The sequence below is a fragment of the Tachyglossus aculeatus genome, chromosome 9 (genome assembly GCF_015852505.1).
Source record: "Tachyglossus aculeatus isolate mTacAcu1 chromosome 9, mTacAcu1.pri, whole genome shotgun sequence".
Classification (NCBI taxonomy): Eukaryota; Metazoa; Chordata; class Mammalia; order Monotremata; family Tachyglossidae; genus Tachyglossus; species Tachyglossus aculeatus.
In genome coordinates this window covers 43,320,568-43,343,588 of record NC_052074.1, presented here as the reverse complement: position 1 = coordinate 43,343,588, position 23,021 = coordinate 43,320,568, and the positions used below count along the sequence as shown (strand labels likewise).

Genomic DNA, 23,021 nt, shown 5'->3' with positions numbered 1-23,021 from the left:
ACATGTGACCCCGGACCTAAGGAACCAGATGAGAGCACGTAGACAGCGTGATGCAAACTCTCCCCACAACTGCAGAAATAACAAGAGCATGAACTAACAGGACAATATTCCATTCCCCTCTTAATGCTAACCCCAAATGGTAAAGGACTGGGAAAGGTGCCCTACTATATTTTCAAGGACAAGGCGAGCATGAGATTGTCATCGTGACCACGAATACCCTCAACCGTAAAGCAGCATCACCTCCAAACGGGACAACTATTTCACACGGCTTATTGGTTACTTCCAGGTAGGATGGGGTGACTTTTACAGTTATCTGATTTCACTATCACCCCCTATTGTATTGGTATCAAAAAAGCCCAACTGAGACTTTCAAACACTCCCAGGAAGTAAAAGAACAACTTCAGTGAACATCAAAAATACAAACCTGAAATACTTTACAAAGGCGAGAAAGCTGTTTCCCAATTTCTAGAGCAAATTCTTTTCCTTCTTCCCCTGTCAAACGACTTCAGATAGAAAAGAATAAACACGAATTAAAAACAAAAACACAAGATATCAACATACGCATAAGAGATCATGCCTCGCCATCGGTTATTAAACCAAATTTAAGAGCAGAGTAACCAAGTGATCGCCCCTTAAGTAACAAATGTACTTCTAGCCCTAAGTCTGCATTTACTCCTATCTGATGAGGCCTTAGTCACTTAACTAGTGGATGTTTGATACTATCTTAGTCCCATTCTAAGCCATCTTGGACATGATAGAAATGTGACGCCTCAGGGGCTAAAAGCTTTTTTGTTTTTCAACTTAATAGACAAGGGTTACAACCTATCCTGGATGTACAAAACCCACGCACGAGCTTAGGAGAAGGCGAAGTCTCTCTTAGATAGCGGATCCAAAATTTCCAGCAAGATAAGTTGGCCATACCGCTCAAATAGCTTCCTACGAAAAAGTCAGTCATTCCTTCCATCATATTTATTGAGCGCTTACTGTGTGCACAGCACTGTACTAAGCACTGCCAGGCCTGCAGGTGTTGCTTTGGAAGGGAAAGGCATGCCGGAATTGGGGGCTGCCCTTGCAAGGATGTTGAGGGCAGCGGCTGGTGCCCGGGATGCCCCTTGTTTTGGGGGGCACACCTTCAGGCTTGCAATTCCATGCTGCGAGGGGATCCACATGGATTCCTCCTCAAAATACACACTCACTGCTGGGATGCACCACCCACGCTCAGTGTTTGCAACCGCCTCAGGCTACCCCTGCTACATTCCGAGAGGCAAATAAGCCACTTGACTTTGCACCTGAATTTGTTCCCTTTATTCATCCCTTCCCTCAGCCCCACAGCACTTATACCCATAATTTGTTTATTTATATTAATGTCTGTCTCCCTTTCTAGACTCGAAGCTCGATGAGGGCAGGGACCGTGCTACCAGCTCTATCCTGGTGCTCCTCCTAAGCGCTTAGTCCAGTGCTCTGCACCCAGTGAGCGCTCGATAAATGCGGGAAGGGACTGTCCTACCAGCTCTCTCCTGGTGCTTCTCCTAAGCGTTCAGTCCAGTGCTTTGCACCCAGTGAGTGCTCGACAAAGATGACTGACTGATTGATTCGCCTGTTGCCCTGGGCCTGTTCAATCCACCAGACTGATAAATCGATCAATCACTTTTATTCAGCGCTTACTACGTGCGGCAGACTGAACTAAGCGCCTGGGCACAAATGTGATAACAGAGCTGGTGGACACATGGGAGAAGCTGCGTGGCTTAGGGGCAAAACCCCGGGCTTGGGAGTCGGAGGTCGTGGGTTCTAATCCCGAATCCGCCGCTGGTCTGCTGTGTGACCTTGGGCAAGCCGCTTCCCTTCTCTGGGCCTCAATGACCTCATCTGCAAAACGGGGTCGAAGACTGTGAACTCCAAGTGGGGCAACATGATGACCTTGGATCTCCCTCCAGTGCTCAGAACAGTGCTGGGCACACAGTAAGCGCTTCACAAATATCATTTACTGTTATTATTATTCTCAGCCCAGTACGTGTTTTACAGTCTAGATTGTGAACCACCCCCGTCTTCTAGACTGCGACCCCGTGGTGGGCAGGGATTCTCTCTCCTTATTGCACTTTCCAAGCGCTAAGTGCAGTGCTCTGCACCCAGCAAGTGCTCAATAAATATGATTGGATGAATAAATAGATGGATCACTAAACCCCCAGCCGCCCCCCAACATGGGCAAGGCCTGTCACTCTTTATCATAGTCCTCCCCCAAGTGCTTTGCACATAGTAAGGACTCAGCGAATACAATGGGATGAGTGAAATGCAATGGAGTGAATGAATGAAAGAATGGTGTCACCCCCCCACACACACACACACACATCCTCCCCCAAGCGCTTAGCCCAGTGCTCTCCACACAGTCAGGGCTTAACGAATACGATGAGATGAATGAAATGCGAAGCAGTGTGGCTCAGTGGAAAGAGCATGGGCTATGGAGTCAGAGGTCATGGGTTCAAATCCCAGCTCTGCCAACTGTCAGCTGTGTGACTTTGGGCAAGTCACTTAACATCCCTGGGCCTCAGTTCCCTCAATTGTAAAACGGGGATTAAGACTGTGAGCTCCCCGTGGGACAACCAGATCACCTTGAAACCTCCCCAGCGCTTAGGACAGTGCTTTGCACATAGTAAGTGCTTAATAAATGCCACTATTATTATGGAGTGAATGAATGAATGAATACACATTCCCCACGCTGCACTGTTCTTCCCCAAGTGCTCAGCCCAGTGCTCTGCACAAAGTCAGGGCTTCATGAATACAATGGGCTGAGTAATAATAATAGCAATAGCATTTATTAAGTGCTTACTATGTGCAAAGTGTGACGGAGTGAGTGAATGAATGAATGGTACACACACAAGAACATACAGACACACACAGGTCCTCCCCCAATGGAGGGAATGAAATGTGACAGAGTGAAGGAGTAATAATGATGGCATTTATTAAGCACTTACTATGTGCAAAGCAGTGTTCTAAGCGCTATGAATGAATAAGTGGTACACACACACACACACACACACACACACACACACACACGTCCTTCCCCAAGCGCTTGGCCCAGTGCTCTGCACACAGTCAGGGCTTCACGAATGCAATGGGCTGAATGAAGTGTGATGGAGTGAGTGAATGAATGAATGGTACACACACGCGCGCGCGCGCACACACACACACACACACACACACACACACGTCCTCCCCCAAGTGCTTAGCCCACTGCTTTGCACACAGTCAGGGTTTAACAAATAGGACGGAGTGAATGAAACACGACGGAGTGAATGAATAATAACGATGGCATTTATTAAGCGCTTTCTATGTGCTTTCTATAGCCCATTTGAATGCTCTGAGTGCTACAAATGAATACGTGGTACACACACCCCCACACACACGGCCTCCCCCAAGCATGGCTCAGTGGAAAGAGAACCCAGAGGTCATGGGTTCGAATCCCGGCTCCGCCCCACGTCTGCTGTGTGACCTTGGGCAAGTCACTTAACTTCTCTGAGCCTCAGTTCCCCCATCTGGAAAATGGGGATTAAGACGGTGAGCCCCACGTGGGGCAACCTGATCACTTTGTATCCCCCCCCAGCGCTTAGAACAGTGCTTTGCACATAGTAAGCGCTTAACAAATGCCAACATTATTATCATTATTATTATTAGCCCAGTGCTCTGCACACAGTCAGGGTTTAAGCAATAGGATGGAGTGAATGACATGCGATGGGACTGAGTGAATGCGTGCGTGAATGAATGAATGGTTCCCACACATATACACACACACACGTCCTCCCCCAAGCGCTTAGCCCAGTGCTCCGCACCCAGTCAGGGCTTCACGAATATGATGGGATGAATGAAATGCGACGGAGTGAATGAATGAGGGAGTGAATGAATGGTTCGCACACTCACACACACACACACACTCACCCCCCGCCCCCGCCCCAAGCGCTTAGCCCAGTGCTCTGCACCCAGTCAGGGCTTCATGAATATGATGGGATGAATGAAATGCGACGGAGTGAATGAAATGTGGGAGTGAATGAATGGTTCGCACACTCACACACACACACACACTCACCCCCCCTCGCCCCAAGCGCTTAGCCCAGCGCTCCGCACACAGTAAGCGCTCAACAGATACGAGTGAATGGATGAACGAATGAATGAACCAATAGGACGGGGTGAAAGAAATGCGATGGAGTGAATGAATGAGGGAGCGCCCCAAGCGCTTAGCCCAGTGCTCTGCACATAGTAAGTGCTCAACAGATACGAGTGAATGGATGAATGAATGAATGAACCAATAGGACGGAGTGAAAGAAATGCGATGGAGTGAATGAATGAGGGAGTGAATGAATGAATGAAGAGGGAGTGAATGGAGAGTGAATGAATGAATGAGGGAGTGAATGAATGAAGGGGGAGTGAATGAATGAAGAGGGAGTGAATGAATGAATGAGGGAGTGAATGAATGAGGGAGGGAGTGAATGAATGAATGAGGGAGGGAGTGAATGAATGAATGAGGGAGGGAGTGAATGAATGAATGAGGGAGGGAGTGAATGAATGAGGGAGTGAATGAGTGAATGAGGGAGTGAATGAGTGAGTGAATGAGTGAATGAGGGAGTGAATGAATGAATGATCCCCCCCCCCCCACACACACACACAGCCGTCCGTCGATGGGGGGTCAGGGATGAAGGGGGGTGGCGGTGTGTCGGTCCCCTGACCTTCCCAGGGTGAGGTAGGCATCGGTCTGCTCTCCGGGGGCGGCGTCGGGGTCCTCCAGCGTCTCCAGCAGCGGCGTCAGCGGGCCGCGGCCCGCGCCCGGCGCCGCCATGCTGCCCTGGCCCGCGGGGGAGGACGACAGGGCGACGATGGCGGGCCCCGGCCCGGCCCGGCCTCTTTTTTACCTCAGGGGAGGACCCCCACCACCACGACGACGACGACGAGGGCGGCGCGGCCTTTCCCGCGCTGCAGCCGCGCGCGCGCGCACGCACGCAGGCACGCAGGCGGGCACGCAGACACGCAGGCCGACAGGCACGCACGCTCGCGCCGCCCGCCGTCCGTAACGCTGGCGGGGCTCCCCGGACTAAGATGGCGGCGCCAGGCGCGAGGACGGCGCGCGGGGGGCGCCTGCGCGTGTGCGCGCCCTCTGGCGCCGGGCCGGGCAGGGCAAGGCAGGGCGGGGCAGGGCGACGCCCGGGGAGCGCCGACTCATCGATCCATCCCCACAGCCTGAACGCCCTCATTCATTCATTCATTCATTCATTCATTCATTCATTCATCCGTCCGTCCGTCCATCCACTCACCCACCCATCCACCCGTTCATTCATTCACTAACTCACCCATCCATCCATTCATTCATCCATTCAGCCATCCACCCATCCATTCATTCATTCACTCACTCACCCACCCATCCATCCATCCGTTCATTCAGTCACTCACCCATCCATCCATCCGTTCATTCATTCACTCACCCATGCATCCATCCTTTCATTCATTCACTCGCCCATCCATCCGTTCATTCATTCACTCATCCATCCACCCATCCATCCATCCATCCATCCAACCATCCATCCACCCAACCAACCATCTATCCACCCATCCATCCATCCACCCATCCATCCACCCATCCAACCATCCATCCATCCACCCATCTAACCATCCACCCATCCATCCATCCACCCACCCACCCATCCATCCACCCATCCAACCACCCATCCATCCATCCATCTATCCACCCATCCAACATCCATCCATCCACCCATCCAACCATCCATCCATCCATCCATCCATCCATCCATCCACCCATCCAACCATCCATCCATCCACCCATCCAACCATCCATCCATCCATCCATCCATCTATCCACCCATCCAACCATCCATCCATCCACCCATCCAACCATCCATCCATCCACCCATTCAACCATCCATCCATCCATCCATCTATCCACCCATCCAACCATCCATCTATCCACCCATCCAACCATCCATCCATCCACCCATCCACCCATCCATCCATCCACCCCTCCATCCATCCATCCATCCATCCACCCCTCCATCCATCCATCCATCCATCCATCCATCCATCCATCCATCCACCCATCCATCCATCCACCCCTCCATCCATCCATCCATCCATCCATCCGTCCATCCATCCATCCATCCATCCATCCATCCATCCATCCATCCATCCACCCATCCATCCATCCATCCCTCCATCCATCCATCCATCCATCCATCCATCCATCCATCCATCCACCCATCCATCCATCCATCCATCCATCCACCCATCCACCCATCCATCCATCCATCCACCCATCCAACCATCCACCCATCCATCCATCCACCCATCCAAACATCCACCCATCCAAACATCCATCAATCAATCAATATCAATCATATTTATTGAGTGCTTACTGTGTGCAGAGCACTGTACTAAGCACTTGGGAAGTACAAGTTGGCAACATATAGAGACAGTCCCTACCCAACAGTGGGCTCACAGTCTAGAACAGGGAGACAGAGAACAAAACCAAACATACTAACAAAATAAAATAAATAGAAGAGATATGTACAAGTAAAATAAATAAATAGAGTAATAAATACGTACAAACATATATACAGGTGCTGTGGGGAAGGGAAGGGAAGGGATCCATCCACCCATCCATCCAACCATCCATCCATCCACCCATCCATCCACCCATCCAAACATCCATCCATCAATCGATCAATCAATCATATTTATTGAGCACTTACTAAGCGCTTAGGAAGTACAAGTTGGCAACATATAGACACAGTCCCTACCCAACAGTGGGCTCACAGTCTAGAACGGGGAGACAGAGAACAAAACCAAACATATTAACAAAATAAAATAAATAGAAGAGATATGTACAAGTAAAATAAATAGAGTAATAAATATGTACAAACATATATACATATATACAGGTGCTGAAGGGAAGGGATCCATCCACCCATCCAACCATCCACCCATCCATCCACCCATCCAACCTTTCATCCATCCATCCATCCATCCACCCATCCAACCACCCATCCATCCATCCATCCATCCATCTATTCCACCTTCTAGACAGTGAGCCCACTGTTCGGTAGGGACCATCTCTATATGTTGTCAACTTGTACTTCCCAAGCGCTTAGTACAGTGCTCTGCACACAGTAAGCACTCCATAAATACGATTGAATGAATGAATCCACCCAACCATCCATCCATTAATTCATTCATTCATCCACTCATCTATCCATCCATCCATCCGTTCATTCATTCATTCAGTCACATTTATTGAGCATTTACTGTGTGCAGAGCACTGTACTAAATGCTTGGGAAGTACAAGTTGCCAACATATAGAGACAGTCCCCCCCCAACAGTTGGCTCCTGTATATATGTATATATGTTTGTACGTATTTATTACTCTATTTATTCATTTTATTTGTACTTATTTATTCTATTTATTTTATTTTGTTAATATGCTTTGTTTCATTGTCTGTCTCCCCCTTCTAGACTGTGAGCCCGCTGTTGGGTAGGGACCGTCTCTATATGTTGCCAACTTGGACTTCCCAAGCGCTTAGTACAGTGCTCTGCACACAGTAAGCGCTCAATAAATACGAGTGAAGGAACGAATGAATTCATCCACCCACGCATCCAATCATTCATTCACTCATTCACTCACCCATAATAATAATGATGATGGCATTTGTTAAGTGCTTACTATGTGCAAAGCACTGTTCTAAGCGCTGGGGACGATACGAGGTGATCAGGTTGTCCCACGTGGGGCTCACAGTCTTCACCCCCATTTTACAGGTGAGGTGACTGAGGCCCAGAGAAGTGAAGTGACTTGCCCAAAGTCACACAGCAGACAAGAGGCAGCCGGGATTTGAACCCATGACATCCTACTCCCAAGTCCGCGCTCTTTCCTCTAAGCCACGCTGCTTCTCATCCATCCACAGTAAGCGCTCAGTAAATTCGATTGAATGAATGAATGAATGAATGAATGAATGAAGCTGGGATTTGAATCCATGACCTCTGACTCCCAAGCCCGGGCTCTTTCCACTAAGCCACGCTGCTTCTCTTCATTCATTCATTCAGTGGTATTTATTGAGCGCTTACTGTGAGCAGAGCACTGGATGAAGCGCTTGAAAAGCCCCCCTCCTTCCTCTCCCCCTCCTCTCCCTCTCCATCCTCCCCGCCTTACCTCCTTCCCTTCCCCACAGCGCCTGTATATATGTATATATGTTTTTACGTATTTATTACTCTATTTATTTATTATTTATTTTACTTGTACATATTTATTCTATTTATTTTATCTTGTTAATATGTTTTGTTTTGTTCTCTGTCTCCCCCTTCTAGACTGTGAGCCCACTGTTGGGTAGGGACCGTCTCTAGATGTTGCCAACTTGGACTTCCCAAGCGCTTAGTACAGTGCTCTGCACACAGTAAGCACTCAATAAATACGATTGAATGAACGAATGAATGACAAGTTGGCGATAAAGAGAGACAATCCCTACCGAGCAACAGCCTCACAATCTAGAAGGGGAGAGACAGACAACAAAACGAAACAAGGCGCCGTTGTCCCCGCCCGGGAGGGCCTAGGGAGGAGTCCGTCCCTCCAAAAAAGACAAAATCCATAATAACCATAATAATTGCGGTATTTGTTAAGCGCTCACCGTGCGCCAGGCACTGTACTAAGCGCTGGGATGGAGACAAGCAAATGGGGTTGGACATAGACTCATAGCCTCACTTTTCAGATGAGGGAACTGAGAAATGGAGTGACTTGCCCAAGGGTACGCAGTAGACAAGGGACGGAGGCGGGATTAGAACCCATGACCTTCGGAGTCCCAGGACCGTGCTTTAGGCACTGCACCTTGCTACTTAGTTGCAGCATGGCCTAGTAGATGGAGCTGTGGTCTGGACGTCAGAAGGACCTGGGTTCTAATCCCGCCTCCCCCACGTGTCCGCCGCGTGACCTTGGAGAAATCACGTAAGTTCTCTGTGCTCAGTTCCCTCAGCTGTAAAATGGGGATGAAGACTGTGAGTCCAACGTGATTACCCTGTATATATATATATATATATGTTTTGTACATATTTATTACTCTATTTATTTATTTATTTTACTTGTACATATCTATTCTATTTATTTTATTTTGTTAGTATGTTTGGTTTTGTTCTCTGTCTCCCCCTTTTAGACTGTGAGCCCACTGTTGGGTAGGGACCGTCTCTATATGTTGCCAACCTGGACTTCCCAAGCGCTTAGTACAGTGCTCTGCACACAGTAAGCGCTCATTAAACACGATTGATTGATTGATTGATTACCTTGTAACCTCTTCAGTGCTTAGAACAGTGCTTTGCACATCGTAAGTGCTTAATAAATGCCATTATTATCATTATTATTATTAGCTTGTATCTACCCCAGCACTTAGTACGGTGCCTGAACATAGCAAGAGTGCTTAACAGATAAAAATAAAAAAAATCCATCAATCAATGGTATTATTGAGCGCTTACTATGTGCAGAGCACGTTGCTAAGCGCTTGGGAATGGACAGTTAGCAGATACGTTCCCTGCTCATAATGAGCTCTCGGTCTTAGTGGAGGACACAGGGTGCTGGCAGTATCTACTAATTCTTTATCGAAAGGCGGAAAGCTTGGATTGAACATTTTCATCTTTTGAGTAGAGAAGCAGCGTGGTTCGGTGGAAAGAGCCCGGGCTTGGGAGTCAGAGGTCGTGGGTTCGAATCCCGACCCTGCCAATTGTCAGCTGTGTGACCTTGGGGAAGTCATTTAACTTCTCTGGGCCTCAGCTACCTCGTCTGTAAAAGCAGCGTGGCTCAGTGGAAAGAGCCTGGGCTTTGGAGCCAGAGGTCATGGGTTCAAATCCCGGCTCCGCCAATTGTCAGTTGCGTGACTTTGGGCAAGTCACTTCACTTCTTTGTGCCTCAGTTCCCTCATCTGTAAAATGGGGATTAAGACTGTGAGCCCCACGAGGGACAATCTGATCACCTTGTAACCTCCCCAGTACTTAGAACAGTGCTTTGCACATAGTAAGCGCTTAATAAATGCCGTTATTATTATTATTATTAATAAAATGGGGATTAAGACTGTGAGCCCCTCATGAGACAACCTGATCACCTTGTAACCTCCCCAGTGCTTAATGAGCCCACTGTTGGGTAGGGACTGTCTCTATATGTTGCCAATTTGTACTTCCCAAGTGCTTAGTACAGTGCTCTGCACATAGTAAGTGCTCAATAAATACGATTGATGATGATGATGATTATTATTATTATTACTAAGTACTAGGAAAGAATATACAAGTGGGAATTAGACAGGGTCTCTGGCCCTCTGTACTGAGTTAAGCATTTGGGGGTAATACAACTGAAGAAGAGGACAGAATTTTGAAGTCCTTAACAAATGCCATTATTATTATTATTTAACTGAATGTTAAGGCCATTATTATTATTATTTAACTGTATTTTAAGGCTTTTCATACTTAGAATTCCCCGTGCGGTGGCAAGCAGCCTGGCAATCCTGTACAGAAGTTGGCATCATCATCATCGATATTCATCGAGTGCTCATTATGTGCATAGCATTCATTCATTCTTTCAATCGTATTTATTGAGCGCTTACTGTGTGCAGAGCACTGTACTAAGCGCTTGGGAAGTACAAGTTGGCAACATATAGAGACGGTCCCTACCCAATAATGGGCTCAAAGTCTAGAAGGCACTGTACTAAGTGCTTGGAAGAGTACAAAACAACAGAGTTGGTAGACACCTTACCTGCCCGCAGTAAACTTACAGTCTGGGGGGAGGAGGAAGGCTGACATTAATATAAATAACTAATTTATAATATCAAATTTAGTCTTAAACAGGTACCTCATAAAAGCATATGCCCACCCCAGAGGTCACATGTATGTGGAGGAACATAAACACAGAACAGTGCTTTGCACATAGTAAGCGCTTAACAGATCAATCAATCGTATTTATTGAGCGCTTACTATGTGCAGAGCACTGTACTGCTCTTAGTACAGTGCCATTATTATTACTATTATCTTAGAAAACTGTGTAAATCCCAAGAAACAACACAGCAGGCGAGTGGGGGAAGAAGTGTTCAATCAAACAATCAGTCAGTTGTATTTATTGAACACTTACTGTGTGAAGAGCACTGTACTAAGCTCTTGGGAATGTACAATAGAGTGAAATGATTGCACAGCAGGCGAGGGGGGAGACATGTATTAAATAATTTACAAGTAGGAGGAAGAAGTGTTCAACCAATCAATCAGTCAATTGTATTTATTGAACACCTACTGTGTGAAGAGCACTGTACTAAGCTCTTGGGAATGTACAATAGAGTGAAATGATTGCACAGCAGGCGAGTGGGGGAGACATGTATTAAATAATTTACAAGTAGGAGGAAGAAGTGTTCAATCAATCAGTCAGTCAATTGTATTTCTTGAACACGTACTGTGTGAAGAGCACTGTACTAAGCTCTTGGGAATGTACACTAGAATGAAATGATTGTACGGCAGGTGAGTGGGGGAGACAGGTATAAAATAATTTACAAGTAGGAGGAAGAAGTGTTCAATCAATCAATCAGTCAATTGTATTTATTGAACACTTACTGTGTGAAGAGCACTGTACTAAGCTCTTGGGAATGTACAATAGAGTGAAATGATTGCACAGCAGGCGAGTGGGGGAGACATGTATTAAATAATGTACAAGTAGGAGGAAGAAGTGTTCAATCAATCAGTCAATTGTATTTCTTGAACACTTACTGTGTGAAGAGCACTGTACTAAGCTCTTGGGAATGTACACTAGAATGAAATGATTGTACGGCAGGTGAGTGGGGGAGACATGTATAAAATAATTTACAAGTAGGAGGAAGAAGTGTTCAATCAATCAATCAGTCAATTGTATTTATTGAACACTTACTGTGTGAAGAGCACTGTACTAAGCTCTTGGGAATGTACAATAGAGTGAAATGATTGCACAGCAGGCGAGTGGGGGAGACATGTATTAAATAATTTACAAGTAGGAGGAAGAAGTGTTCAATCAATCAGTCAATTGTATTTATTGAACACTTACTGTGTGAAGAGCACTATACTAAACTCTTGGGAATGTACAATAGAATGAAATGATTGCACAGCAGGCGAGTGGGAGAGACATGTATAAAATAATTTATAAGTAGGAGGAAGAAGTGTTCAATCAAACATTGTCAATTGTATTTCTTGAACACTTACTGTGTGAAGAGCACTGTACTAAGCTCCTGGGAATGTACAATAGAATGAAATGACTGCACGGCAGGCGAGTGGGGGAGACGTATTAAATAATTTACAAGTAGGAGGAAGAAGTGTTCAATCAATCAGTCAATTGTATTTATTGAACACTTCCTGTGTGAAGAGCACTGTACTAAGCTCTTGGGAATGTACAATAGAATGAAATGATTGGTTTCACGTGGTTCTTTAGTAACTGTTCACCTCAAGACATGCCTTCCACAAATTCTGTGATCTGAGTCAACATGTTGGCTAGGTAGGAGAGCTTTGCTTATAATACACGCCAGTTCACAGACTGCCAATAAAATAGATAGCTAGTTTAATATCTAATTACTACCCTGTATAAAAAGAGCTGCCATTATGTGAGCAATTATGGTGTAGATTCCCTTTCACTCTAGGAACTTAGAATGCCCTAAGAGAAGCATCATGGCTCAGTGGAAAGAGCCCGGGCTTTGGAGTCAGAAGTCATGGGTTCAAATTCCGGCTCCGCCACTTGTCAGTTGTGTGACTTTGGGCAAGTCACTTCAATCAATCAATCAATCAATCAATCGTATTTATTGAGCGCTTACTGTGTGCAGAGCACTGTACTAAGTGCTTGGGAAGTACAAGTTGGCAACATATCGAGACAGTCCCTACCCAACAGTGGGCTCACAGTCTAAAAGGGGGAGACAGAGAACAAAACCAAACATACTAACAAAATAAGATAAATAGAATAGATAGGTACAAGTAAAATAAATAAAATAAATAAATAAATAAATTTATTTTACTTTTACTTTATTTTACTTCACTTCTCTGTGCCTCAGTTTCCTCATCTGTAAAATGGGGATGAAGACTGTGAGCCCCCCGTGGAACAACCTGATCACCTTGTAACCTTGTAACCTCCCCACTGCTTAGAACAGTGCTTTGCACATAGTAAGTGCTTAATAAATGCCATCGTTATTATTATTATTATTATTATTATTATTATATACATCCTCTGTCCATCACGTTCAAATGTGTTTTGACTTTGACCAGGCTGACTTCCAATATCCTGTCAAACACAGGCACTTCCATCTCACCATCTCCAACTGTTGGAGGAAGGTAGTGATATTTTCGGGAGAGGACTGTGAGGATGAGAAAAGGTGGGCAACCAAAGAAGCTGAAGTTCTGCATGGAAACTGATAGTTTTTAACCTTTACTCTTTGAGCACAATTCCTCCCCCCACCCCAAATCCCAAGAATTCTAAAGGGGTGACTATTTTTTCCTTCATGCTGCATTTGATGTCCTCGTGTTTCTGCTCAGATGTGGATGAGGTGGGCTTTTCACAGCTGAGATCAGTAAATAATATTTATTGAACACTATCTGTGCAGAGCACTGGACGTCTGGGAGCGGACAAGAGTCAGTGAACATGATTCCCTCCCCCAAGGGTTTTCCAGTCGAACAGGAGAAATGGGCACTAAAATAAATTAGAGTGTGGAAAAAGCGATAGACTGTAAAATATATGAATATAAGTGCAATTGTGTGTGTGTGTACATTCAAGTGCTGATGTGATGTGGAAGTGCTGAAACAGCAATTTGAAGAGATTAATTAGGGGTGTCTTCCTGGGGTAGATGTGATTTCAGGAGAGGCTGAAGATGGGGTACATGGATGGCCCTGGGTGGAGAACATTCTGGAAAAAATATGGAAATTGACACTCTTCAACGAGCAAAAGAGAGGATCAGTAGCTGTCACACTTGAGGAGTTTGCCATTTCCCCTATCTGTAATTTGTTTGGATGTCAATCTCCCCAACTAGGTCCTTGCAGGGAATGTATCTACCAAGTCTGTTGTAGTCTCCTAAGTGCTTAGTTCAGTGCTCTGTACAAAGTAAATTTTCAAGAAACACTGCTTACCCAACCAGTAAGAATTTTGTCCAATTTAATGCTTTTCAATTCTGTCCTCTGTTTCTCTCAACATCAGCTGGGTTAGGGGGTGGCAGATTTTAAAGCTACAAATCCCTGAAGAACAATATCCCTGATCTGAGGTCTCTCCAAAGAGGAATGGGTCAATCAAATAGCTCTCATCATTGCCAACCTGCATTCTGAGAAGGGAGAAATGGAGATTCACAGAATTGCCATTTTTCTGAAGAATGATATTTATTTTGTATTTTCCCCCACTAGTGTTAACGCTTAGACTAGGAAATTAGTACACTTTTTTTTAACTGTTTTCCCATTGTAAAACTGCAATTAACAGCTTAACATTGTACTATACATAATCAGTGCAGTACTTACAAGGACCGTTAAATTCCACGGTGAGAAACATGAGCATCTGACAAAGACAACTAAAATTCTACTAAAATTAATCAAGTCAGTTCCACATCAGTACGTGCTAACGAGTTCTAGCTCGTTGAGTGGTAAACATTAAAAGGAGTCACGAAGAAAGCAGCGAGTCAGTTTTGTTCCACTTCTGATGGGAGCAATTTGCCATTCTTTTCTCGAGGCTGGCATTGCAGTGTGAGGTTTTTTTATTTCCCACAGAATGCCAAAATCAATTCCACCATCAATCTTACTGAGTACTGTACTAAATTCTTGGAAGAATACAATATATCAGAGTTGGCAGGCATGTTCCCTGTCCACAATGCGTTTCCTGTCTAGAGCACTGTAAAATCTTAATGTTTCAGCCAATGTTCATTTCTCACAACTGTAGGCCTTTCCTGTGATCTACAGGAGTTAGAGAACCACATTTAAAAGGAAAGGAGTTTACACCACTGTCTACTCTACACAAGTAATAACAATGATCATAGTGATGGTATTTATTACATATTTATTTATTATAGTATTTATTACATTAGTAGTTATTATTTAGTATAGTATAGTATTTATTACATTACATAAGAGAAGCAGTGTGGCTCAGTGGAAAGAGCACGGGCTTTGGAATTAGAGGTCATGGGTTCAAATCCCGGCTCCACCAACTGTCAGCTGTGTGACTTTGGGCAAGTCACTTTACTTCTCTGTGCCTCAGTTACCTCATCTGTCAAATGGGGATTAAGACTGTGAGCCCCTCGTGGGACAACCTGATCACCTTGTAACTCCCCAGCGCTTAGAACAGTGCTTTGCACATAGTAAGTGCTTAATAAATGCCATTATTATTATTATTATTATTTTTACTATGTGCTAAGCATTATATCGAACACTGGGGTGACATAATAATAATAATGATGGCATTTATTAAGCGCTTACTATGTGCAAGGCACTGTTCTAAGCACTAGGGAGGTTACAAGGTGATCAGGTTGTCCCACGGGGGGCTCACAGTCTTCATCCCCATTTTCCAGATAAGGGAACTGAGGCCCAGAGAAGTGAAGTGACTTGCCCAAAGTCACGCAGCTGACAAGTGGCGGAGCCGGGATTTGAACCCATGACCTCTGACTCCAAAGCCCGGGCTCTTTCCACTGAGCCACGCTGCTTCTCCCTTCTTCTTCTTCTGATTACATAAGGTAATCAGATCAGACATAGTCCCTGCCCTACCTGGGGCTCAAGATCTAAGAGGGAGGAAAAACAGGTAATAGTAATAATAATAATAATAATAATAATAATAATAATAATAGTAATAATAATAATAATAATAATCACTGTTCTAAGCACTGGGGTAGATATAAGGTATCTTTTAGACTTTTAGACCTTTTAGACTGTGAGCCCACTGTTGGGTAGGGACTGTCTCTATATGTTGCCAACTTGTACTTCCCAAGCTCTTAGTACAGTGCTCTGCACACAGTAAGCGCTCAATAAATACAATTGATGATGGTGATAATAATAATAATGGCATTTATTAAGCGCTTACTATGCGCAAAGCACTGTTCTAAGCGCTGGAGAGGTTACGAGATGATCAGGTTGTCCCATGCGGGGGCTCACAGTCTTCATCCCCATTTTACAGATGAGGTAACTGAGGCACAGAGAAGTTAAGTGACTTGCCCAAAGTCACACAGCTAATTGGCAGAGCCGGGATTTGAACCCATGACCTCTAACTCCAAAGCCCGTGCTCTTTCCCACTGAGCCACAATGCTTCTCTAGTGATGATAAGGTAATCAGGTTGAACACAGTCCCTGTCCCACATTGGGCTCGCAGTCATAATCCCCAGTTTACAGATGAGGTAACTGAGGCACAGAGAAGTCGAGTGACTTGCCCCTGGTCACACAGCAGACAAGTGGCAGAGCAGGATTAGAACCCACGTCCCCTGACTCCCAAGCCCCTGCTGTTGCCACTTGGTCATGCTGCTTCCTACTCCAGCTGTGGTTTTAAGTGATATTTTGGACGACTCTCAGACATCAGATTCTTAAATCGTTTCCCGACAGAATTGCGTGTGATGCACTCAAGGTGAGATTTCAATGTTGGGAGGACAAATCGGTGACAGTGGTGTCACAATTCCCGAGAGTCACATCCCTGTTAACAGGTGCTGGTGAGGGACCGCTTGGATGAATTCTCTGGAATACGAAACCTATTCGTCAGATTCTGGCTGGCGCTGAGCATTTGGGAGCTAATCCGTGATAAATATATTTTTCCACGCTTCATGCTCTTCAGCTGATTATATTTCCCAGACTAGTTCTTGCTAAATCAATCAATCAATCAATCATATTTATTGAGTGCTTACTATGTGCAGAGCACTGTACTAAGCGCTTGGGAAGTACAGATTGGGAACATATAGAGACAGTCCCTACCCAACATTGGGCTCACAGTCTAAAAGGTGCCCACCGCCTATTTAAATGGCTCTTGGATTAAGGTTTGGAAAATACTGTTTGCTGAAGGTGAGATTTATCGTCATCATCAATCGTATTTATTGAGCGCTTACTGTGTGCAGAGCACTGTACTAAGCGCTTAAAAATAATAATAATGGTGGCATTTGTTTAGCGCTTACTATGTGAAAAGCACTGTTCTACGTGCTGGGGAATACAAGGTGATCAGGTTGTCCCACGGGGGGCTCACAGTCTTAATCCCCGATTGACAGATGAGGTAACTGAGGCACAGAGAAGTTAAGCGACTTGCCCAAAGTCACGCAGCTGACAATTGGCGGAGCAGGGATTTGAACCCCTGACCTCTGACTCCAAAGCCCGGGCTCTTTCCACTGAGCCACGCTGCTTGTATTACCCCAAATGCTTAACTCAGTACAGAGGGCCAGAGACCCTGTCTAATTCCCACTTGTATATTCTTTCCTAGTACTTAGTAATAATAATAATAACATTTATTAAGCACTGAGGAGGTTACAAGGTGATCAGGTTGTCCCATGGGGGGGGCTTACAGTCTTCACCCCATTTTACAGATGAGGTAACTGAGGCCCAGAGAAGTTAAGTGACTTGCCCAAAGTCACACAGCTGACAATTGGCAGAGCCGGGATTTGAACCCATGACCTCTGACTCCAAAGCCCGGGCTCTTTCCACTGAGCCACGCTGCTTCTCGTGATCTTAAAAGATCTTAAATGATCTTAAAAGAGTAAGAACTTGATGAACACTATTATTAATAATAATGATTATTATAATGTATTTGTTCATTCATCCATTCAATCGTATTTATTGAGCGCTTACTGTGTGCAGAGCACTGTACTAAGCGCTTGGGAAGTACACGTTGGCAACATATAGAGACGGTCCCTACCCAAAGTGGGCTCACAGTCTAAAAGACTGTTAAGCGCTTACTAACTGCCAAGCACTGTTCTAAGTGCTGGGGTAGATCAATCAATCAATCAATCAATCAATCGTATTTATTGAGCGCTTACTGTGTGCAGAGCACTGTACTAAGTGCTTGGGAAGTACAAGTTGGCAACATATCATCATCATCATCATCAATCGTATTTATTGAGCGCTTACTGTGTGCAGAGCACTGTACTAAGCGCTTGGGAAGTACAAGTTGGCAACATATCATCATCATCATCAATCGTATTTATTGAGCGCTTACTGTGTGCAGAGCACTGTACTAAGCACTTGGGAAGTACAAGTTGGCAACATACAGAGACAGTCCCTACCCAACAGTGGGCTCACGGTCTAAAAGGGGGAGACAGAGAACAAAACCAAACATCCTAACAAAATAAAATAAATAGAATAGATATGTACAAGTAAAATAAATAAATAAATAGAGTAATGGTAAAATAAATAAATAAGTCACTCAGTCCTTGTTGCAAATAGAGCTCACATAAAATGCCCTCCCTCTGCCCATCCGCCAAGTTAGCTCTCTTCCTCCCTTCAAGGCCCCACTGAGAGCTCACCTCCTCCAGGAGGCCTTCCCAGACTGAGCCCCTTCCTTCCTCTCCCCCTCGTCCCCCTCTCCATCTCCCCATCTTACCTCCTTCCCTTCCCCACAGCACCTGTATATATGTATATATGTTTGTACATATTTATTACTCTATTTATTTATTTATTTTACTTGTACCTATCTATTCTATTTATTTTATTTTGTTAGTATGTTTGGTTTTGTTCTCTGTCACCCCCTCCTAGACTGTGACCCACTGTTGGGTAGGGACCGTCTCTATATGTTGCCAGCTTGTACTTCCCAAGCGCTTAGTACAGTGCTCTGCACACAGTAAGCGCTCAATAAATACGATTCATTGATTGACTGATTTTTAATCCCCATTTTACTGATGAGGTAACTGAGGCCCAGAGAGGTTGACAGCAGACATGTGGTGGAGCCAGAATTAGAACTCAGGTCCTTCTGATTCCCAGATCCAAATTCTGTAGTGCTATTATTATTACTTTGGTCATAGAATGTGCTCAATTAACCTCATGGATTGTTTGATTGAGAAAAGAAAGGCAAGAAACCTTTCTTCACACATCACTCAGTGGCGCTTGCTCGGAACACCAGGAGGCAGGATTTGAGAAACTCCCGAAACTGGCCAGTGTCTAAAATATCCATAGTTTCTAATAAGCCCATCTTGTTTCAATTAAATCCAGTAATACGAAACCTCCTTTTCTCGGAGACACTCACAGGAAGATATTTCAGAGAGGCCGGTTCAAGTTAACGTTGCTTCATAACTAAAAACAACCTTCCTTGCTGTGGAATCATCATCAATCGTATTTATTGAGCGCTTACTCTGTGCAGAGCACTGTACTAAGCGCTTGGGAAGTCCAAGTTGGCAACACATAGAGACAGTCCCTACCCAACAGTGGGCTCACAGTCTAAAAGGGGGAGACAGAGAACAAAACCAAACATACTAACAAAATAAAATAAATTTTATTTATTTTAATGATTGTTTTCCATTATTACCCCTTGAAGGAGGACTCCAAAGAGCAGTAACGATGGCATTTATTAAGCACTTGTTATATGGAGAGCATTGGTTGACAACTTTTTCCTCTGGTTTTTCAGACATTGCGTTTCCTCCGAAGCTGTAGCTCTTCCTAAACTGAGATTTGGAAACTGAAGAGGTGGGGTTAGGGAGCTAGAATTAAAATAAAATAATAGTCATAAAAAAGTTTAGGATCATCTGTGAAAAATAAGCCAAATCCCAAGTGTTGGGGGTGGAAATATTTCTAAATCACATTGACTCCTGAAAAACAAAACAAAACAAAATTCTTTTGGGAAAGTTTACAACAGAACTGAGAATGAATGTTTAACTCAACACCCAAAAATCTTCTTGACCTTCTACAGAGAAATCTTAAGGAAGTGATCACGTAGCATTTCAGGTGATCTCTCTTTTAAGAGGCAAACTCAAATCTACACCCACTCAGAGAAATCGAATGTAACAGAGAAACTGTATAAATCAAACTGAATAGGGTAATAAATGACTAAGAATCAGGAAAGCTGGCCTTAACAAATCAGGAAGAACAAGAAAAATGACGGGAAGGTTATAGATAGGGTGTTTGCATAAAGGAATGAAAATTCTGATTTATCATTCCCTCAGGGTAATTTTGCTGTTTGACCAGAGGGAAAAACAGCCCCACAGGGCTTTTGAAAAAGGGAAATCGAAGTCTGGTCAGACAATAAATCAATAAAGCAGAGCACTGTATCAGACCAGTCCAAAAATGAAGTGTGAGGATGGATATTTGAGTCTATCCAAGACAATCAGGAATGGGAGGGGAGGGTGTCTTCTCTCAAAAAAAAAAAAAAAAGAAAATCAAGAAAAGAGAGTTACAAGGTGGAACATAAATAAGGATATTTCTTTGGATTTTGCTTCTCCCTATGACGACATTTCGCTCTCCAGAATGAATATGATATTCTCTTGGTCGACCATCTTTGTGTGACAAGTTTAACAATTTTGTTTTAAATGCTATAGCTATATTACGGCATTCTTCATTAGTGAATCTAATTACTAGGCTGCTCATATTATTTTGTTGAAGACTGGATCATTGGAGCGCTACCTCAATTTTGCCTGTCTTCTGTCTCCTCAATAACCTTCAGTGGTTAAGTGCAGGGCTAAAATCCTTCAGCATTCAAGGATGACCCTACTGCTGTGGGATTTAAATTAAATACACTCTTACTTGGAGATTCAAGCCTCTAAAGCCAACAATCAATCAGTGGTATTTATTGAATGCTACAGTGTGCAAAGCACTTGAAGGAGTATAATGCATCAGAATAGGTAGACGTCAACTCCGCCCACAAGAAGCTTACAGTCTAGAGGGGAGATTACAGTCTAGAGGAGCAGCTGCGGTCGACGCAAGAAAAGCTGACCACATTCTGTGACATTTGATAGATTTCTTCAAAATTGTCTGGGGCGGCCTATAAAAATCCAGGACTGTTCCAGCCCAGTGGAACGGACGGTCAGCCTGTTAATTACTGAACATAAGTTCTTTAGAAAATCCAGAGATCTTCTAAATGAAAGACCGTCCGATTAAACTATCTGCCACAACAAAAATTCTCACTGGACCCAGGTGAAGATTGAGAGGGTAGGGGCAGGAGCTGTAGGTTTTATCACTATTCTGCTGGTTCTCCATTGATCAGTACAGTGTGGGGCATTTCATTCATTCAATCGTATTTATTGAGCGCTTACTGTGTGCAGAGCACTGTACTAAGCGCTTGGGAAGTACAAGTTGGCAACATATAGAGACGGTCCCTACCCAACAGTGGGCTCACAGTCCAGAAGTCTGCATTTGTGCCCAACACATTCACTTGAGCAGGAGGCAATGTATCTGGTGTCCATCTTCTGTGAATCCAGACAATTGGGCAAAACATGTAAGAACCCAAGTGGTCAGACATATTACCTTGTCTTCAAACCTTGTGGGCAGGGAACACGTCCTCACTGCTCTCTTATTATAACTCAACCCACACACTTTGCTCCTCTAATTCCATCCTACTCACTGGACCTCAGTCTTCTCCATCTGGCTGCTGACCTCTAGTCCATGTGCTGCCTCTGGCCTGGTCCCTCTTCAGATCCAACAGACAAATACTCTCCCCACCTTCAGAGCTTTATGGAGGGCACATCTTTGGCCCTGGAGTCAGAGGTCATGGGTTTGAATCCCAGCTCCGCCAATTGTCAGCTGTGTGACTTCGGGCAGGCCACTTAATTTCTCTGTGCCTCAGTTCCCTCATCTGTAAAATGGGTATTTAGACTGTGAGCCCCCTGTGGGACAACCTGATCACCTTGTAACCTCCCCAGTGCTTAGAACAGTGCATTGCGCGTAGTAAGAGCTTAATAAATGCCATCATTATTATTATTATCTCCTCCAAGAGGCCTTCTCTAAGCCCTCATTTCCTCTTTCCCCACTCCCTCTGCATCACCCTGATTTGTTCCCTTTAGTCACCCTTCCCACATGCCCACACTACTTCTGTATTTATCTGTAATTTATTTATATCAATGTCTGTCTCCCCCTCTAGACTGTGAGCTCATTGTGGGCAGGGAATGTGTCCACCAATTCCATTATATTGTACTCTCCCAAGTGCTTAGTACCGTGCTCTGCACACAGTAAGCGCTCAATAAATACAACTGATTGATATTGTGCTCTCCCAAGTGTTAGGTACAGTGCCCTACACACAGTAAGTGCTCACTGAATATGACTGATCGGTTCAAGAGGCAAATGAAAGGCCTTCTCAAAGGGCTCAGAGCACTGAATTAAACACATGATCTCCAGGATGGCTCAGAGGACAATAGTAACCCAATAAAAGTTTCTGGATGAATTTCCCCTTCTATCATCATCAATCGTATTTATTGAGCACTTACTATGTGCAGAGCACTGTACTAAGCACTTGGAAAGTACAAATTGGCAACAAATTCTAGACTGTACAAATTCTAGATTGTGAGCCCACTGTTGGGTAGGGACTGTCTCTATATGTTGCCAACTTGTACTTCCCAAGTGCTTAGTACAGTGCTCTGCACACAGTAAGCGCTCAATAAATACGATTGATTGATTGATTGGAGGCTTTCAACATCCCCTCCTTACCCTTCCCTGGATCTTAGTTGCTCCCTTCAGATGCACAGGACACACCTAAAAGTAGTTTGGGGGGGGAAAAAAAGTCACCAGATCCATTAGTCTTAAATGTTCCAATGCTATCTCTCACCTTAGCCAGCTAATGTTTGGGAAATTGGATGCTGGGGGGGGCATTTGAGTGGCATTTTCAGCATGGAAGGGCTGAAACGTGTTGGGTTGTGTCTCCAGACTATAAACTCATTGTGGGCGGGAAATGTGTCTGCTTATTGTTATAGTGTACTCTCCCAAGTGCTTAGTCGAGTGCTTTGCACACAGTAAGCGTTCAATAAATACTACTGAATGAATGAGTGAGTTGTGTTTGGGAAGGTAGGAGATGAGGCTTCCTTTGGGAGTTTTCCTCATTGTCCAAGAATCTGCCTGATTGACAGCTGCTGCCTGGAGTTGCTAGGAATCTCTCCTGGCCTG

General features: G+C 44.6%; 1 protein-coding gene across 2 annotated transcripts in view; it reads right to left on the bottom strand.

The window, feature by feature from the left end:
- RIF1 (replication timing regulatory factor 1) overlaps positions 1-4,841 on the bottom strand; it is a 47,448-nt gene extending 42,607 nt beyond the window's left edge. For both annotated transcript variants that reach the window (XM_038751485.1, XM_038751486.1), the window contains exons 1-2: positions 4,716-4,841; positions 425-503 (exon numbers count right to left, since the gene is read on the bottom strand). In XM_038751485.1, the coding sequence (XP_038607413.1) occupies positions 425-503; positions 4,716-4,825 (189 nt within the window). In that variant the 5' untranslated portion in view covers positions 4,826-4,841. The remainder of the gene's footprint in view (positions 1-424; positions 504-4,715) is intronic.
- Between the last annotated feature and the right edge of the window lie 18,180 nt (positions 4,842-23,021).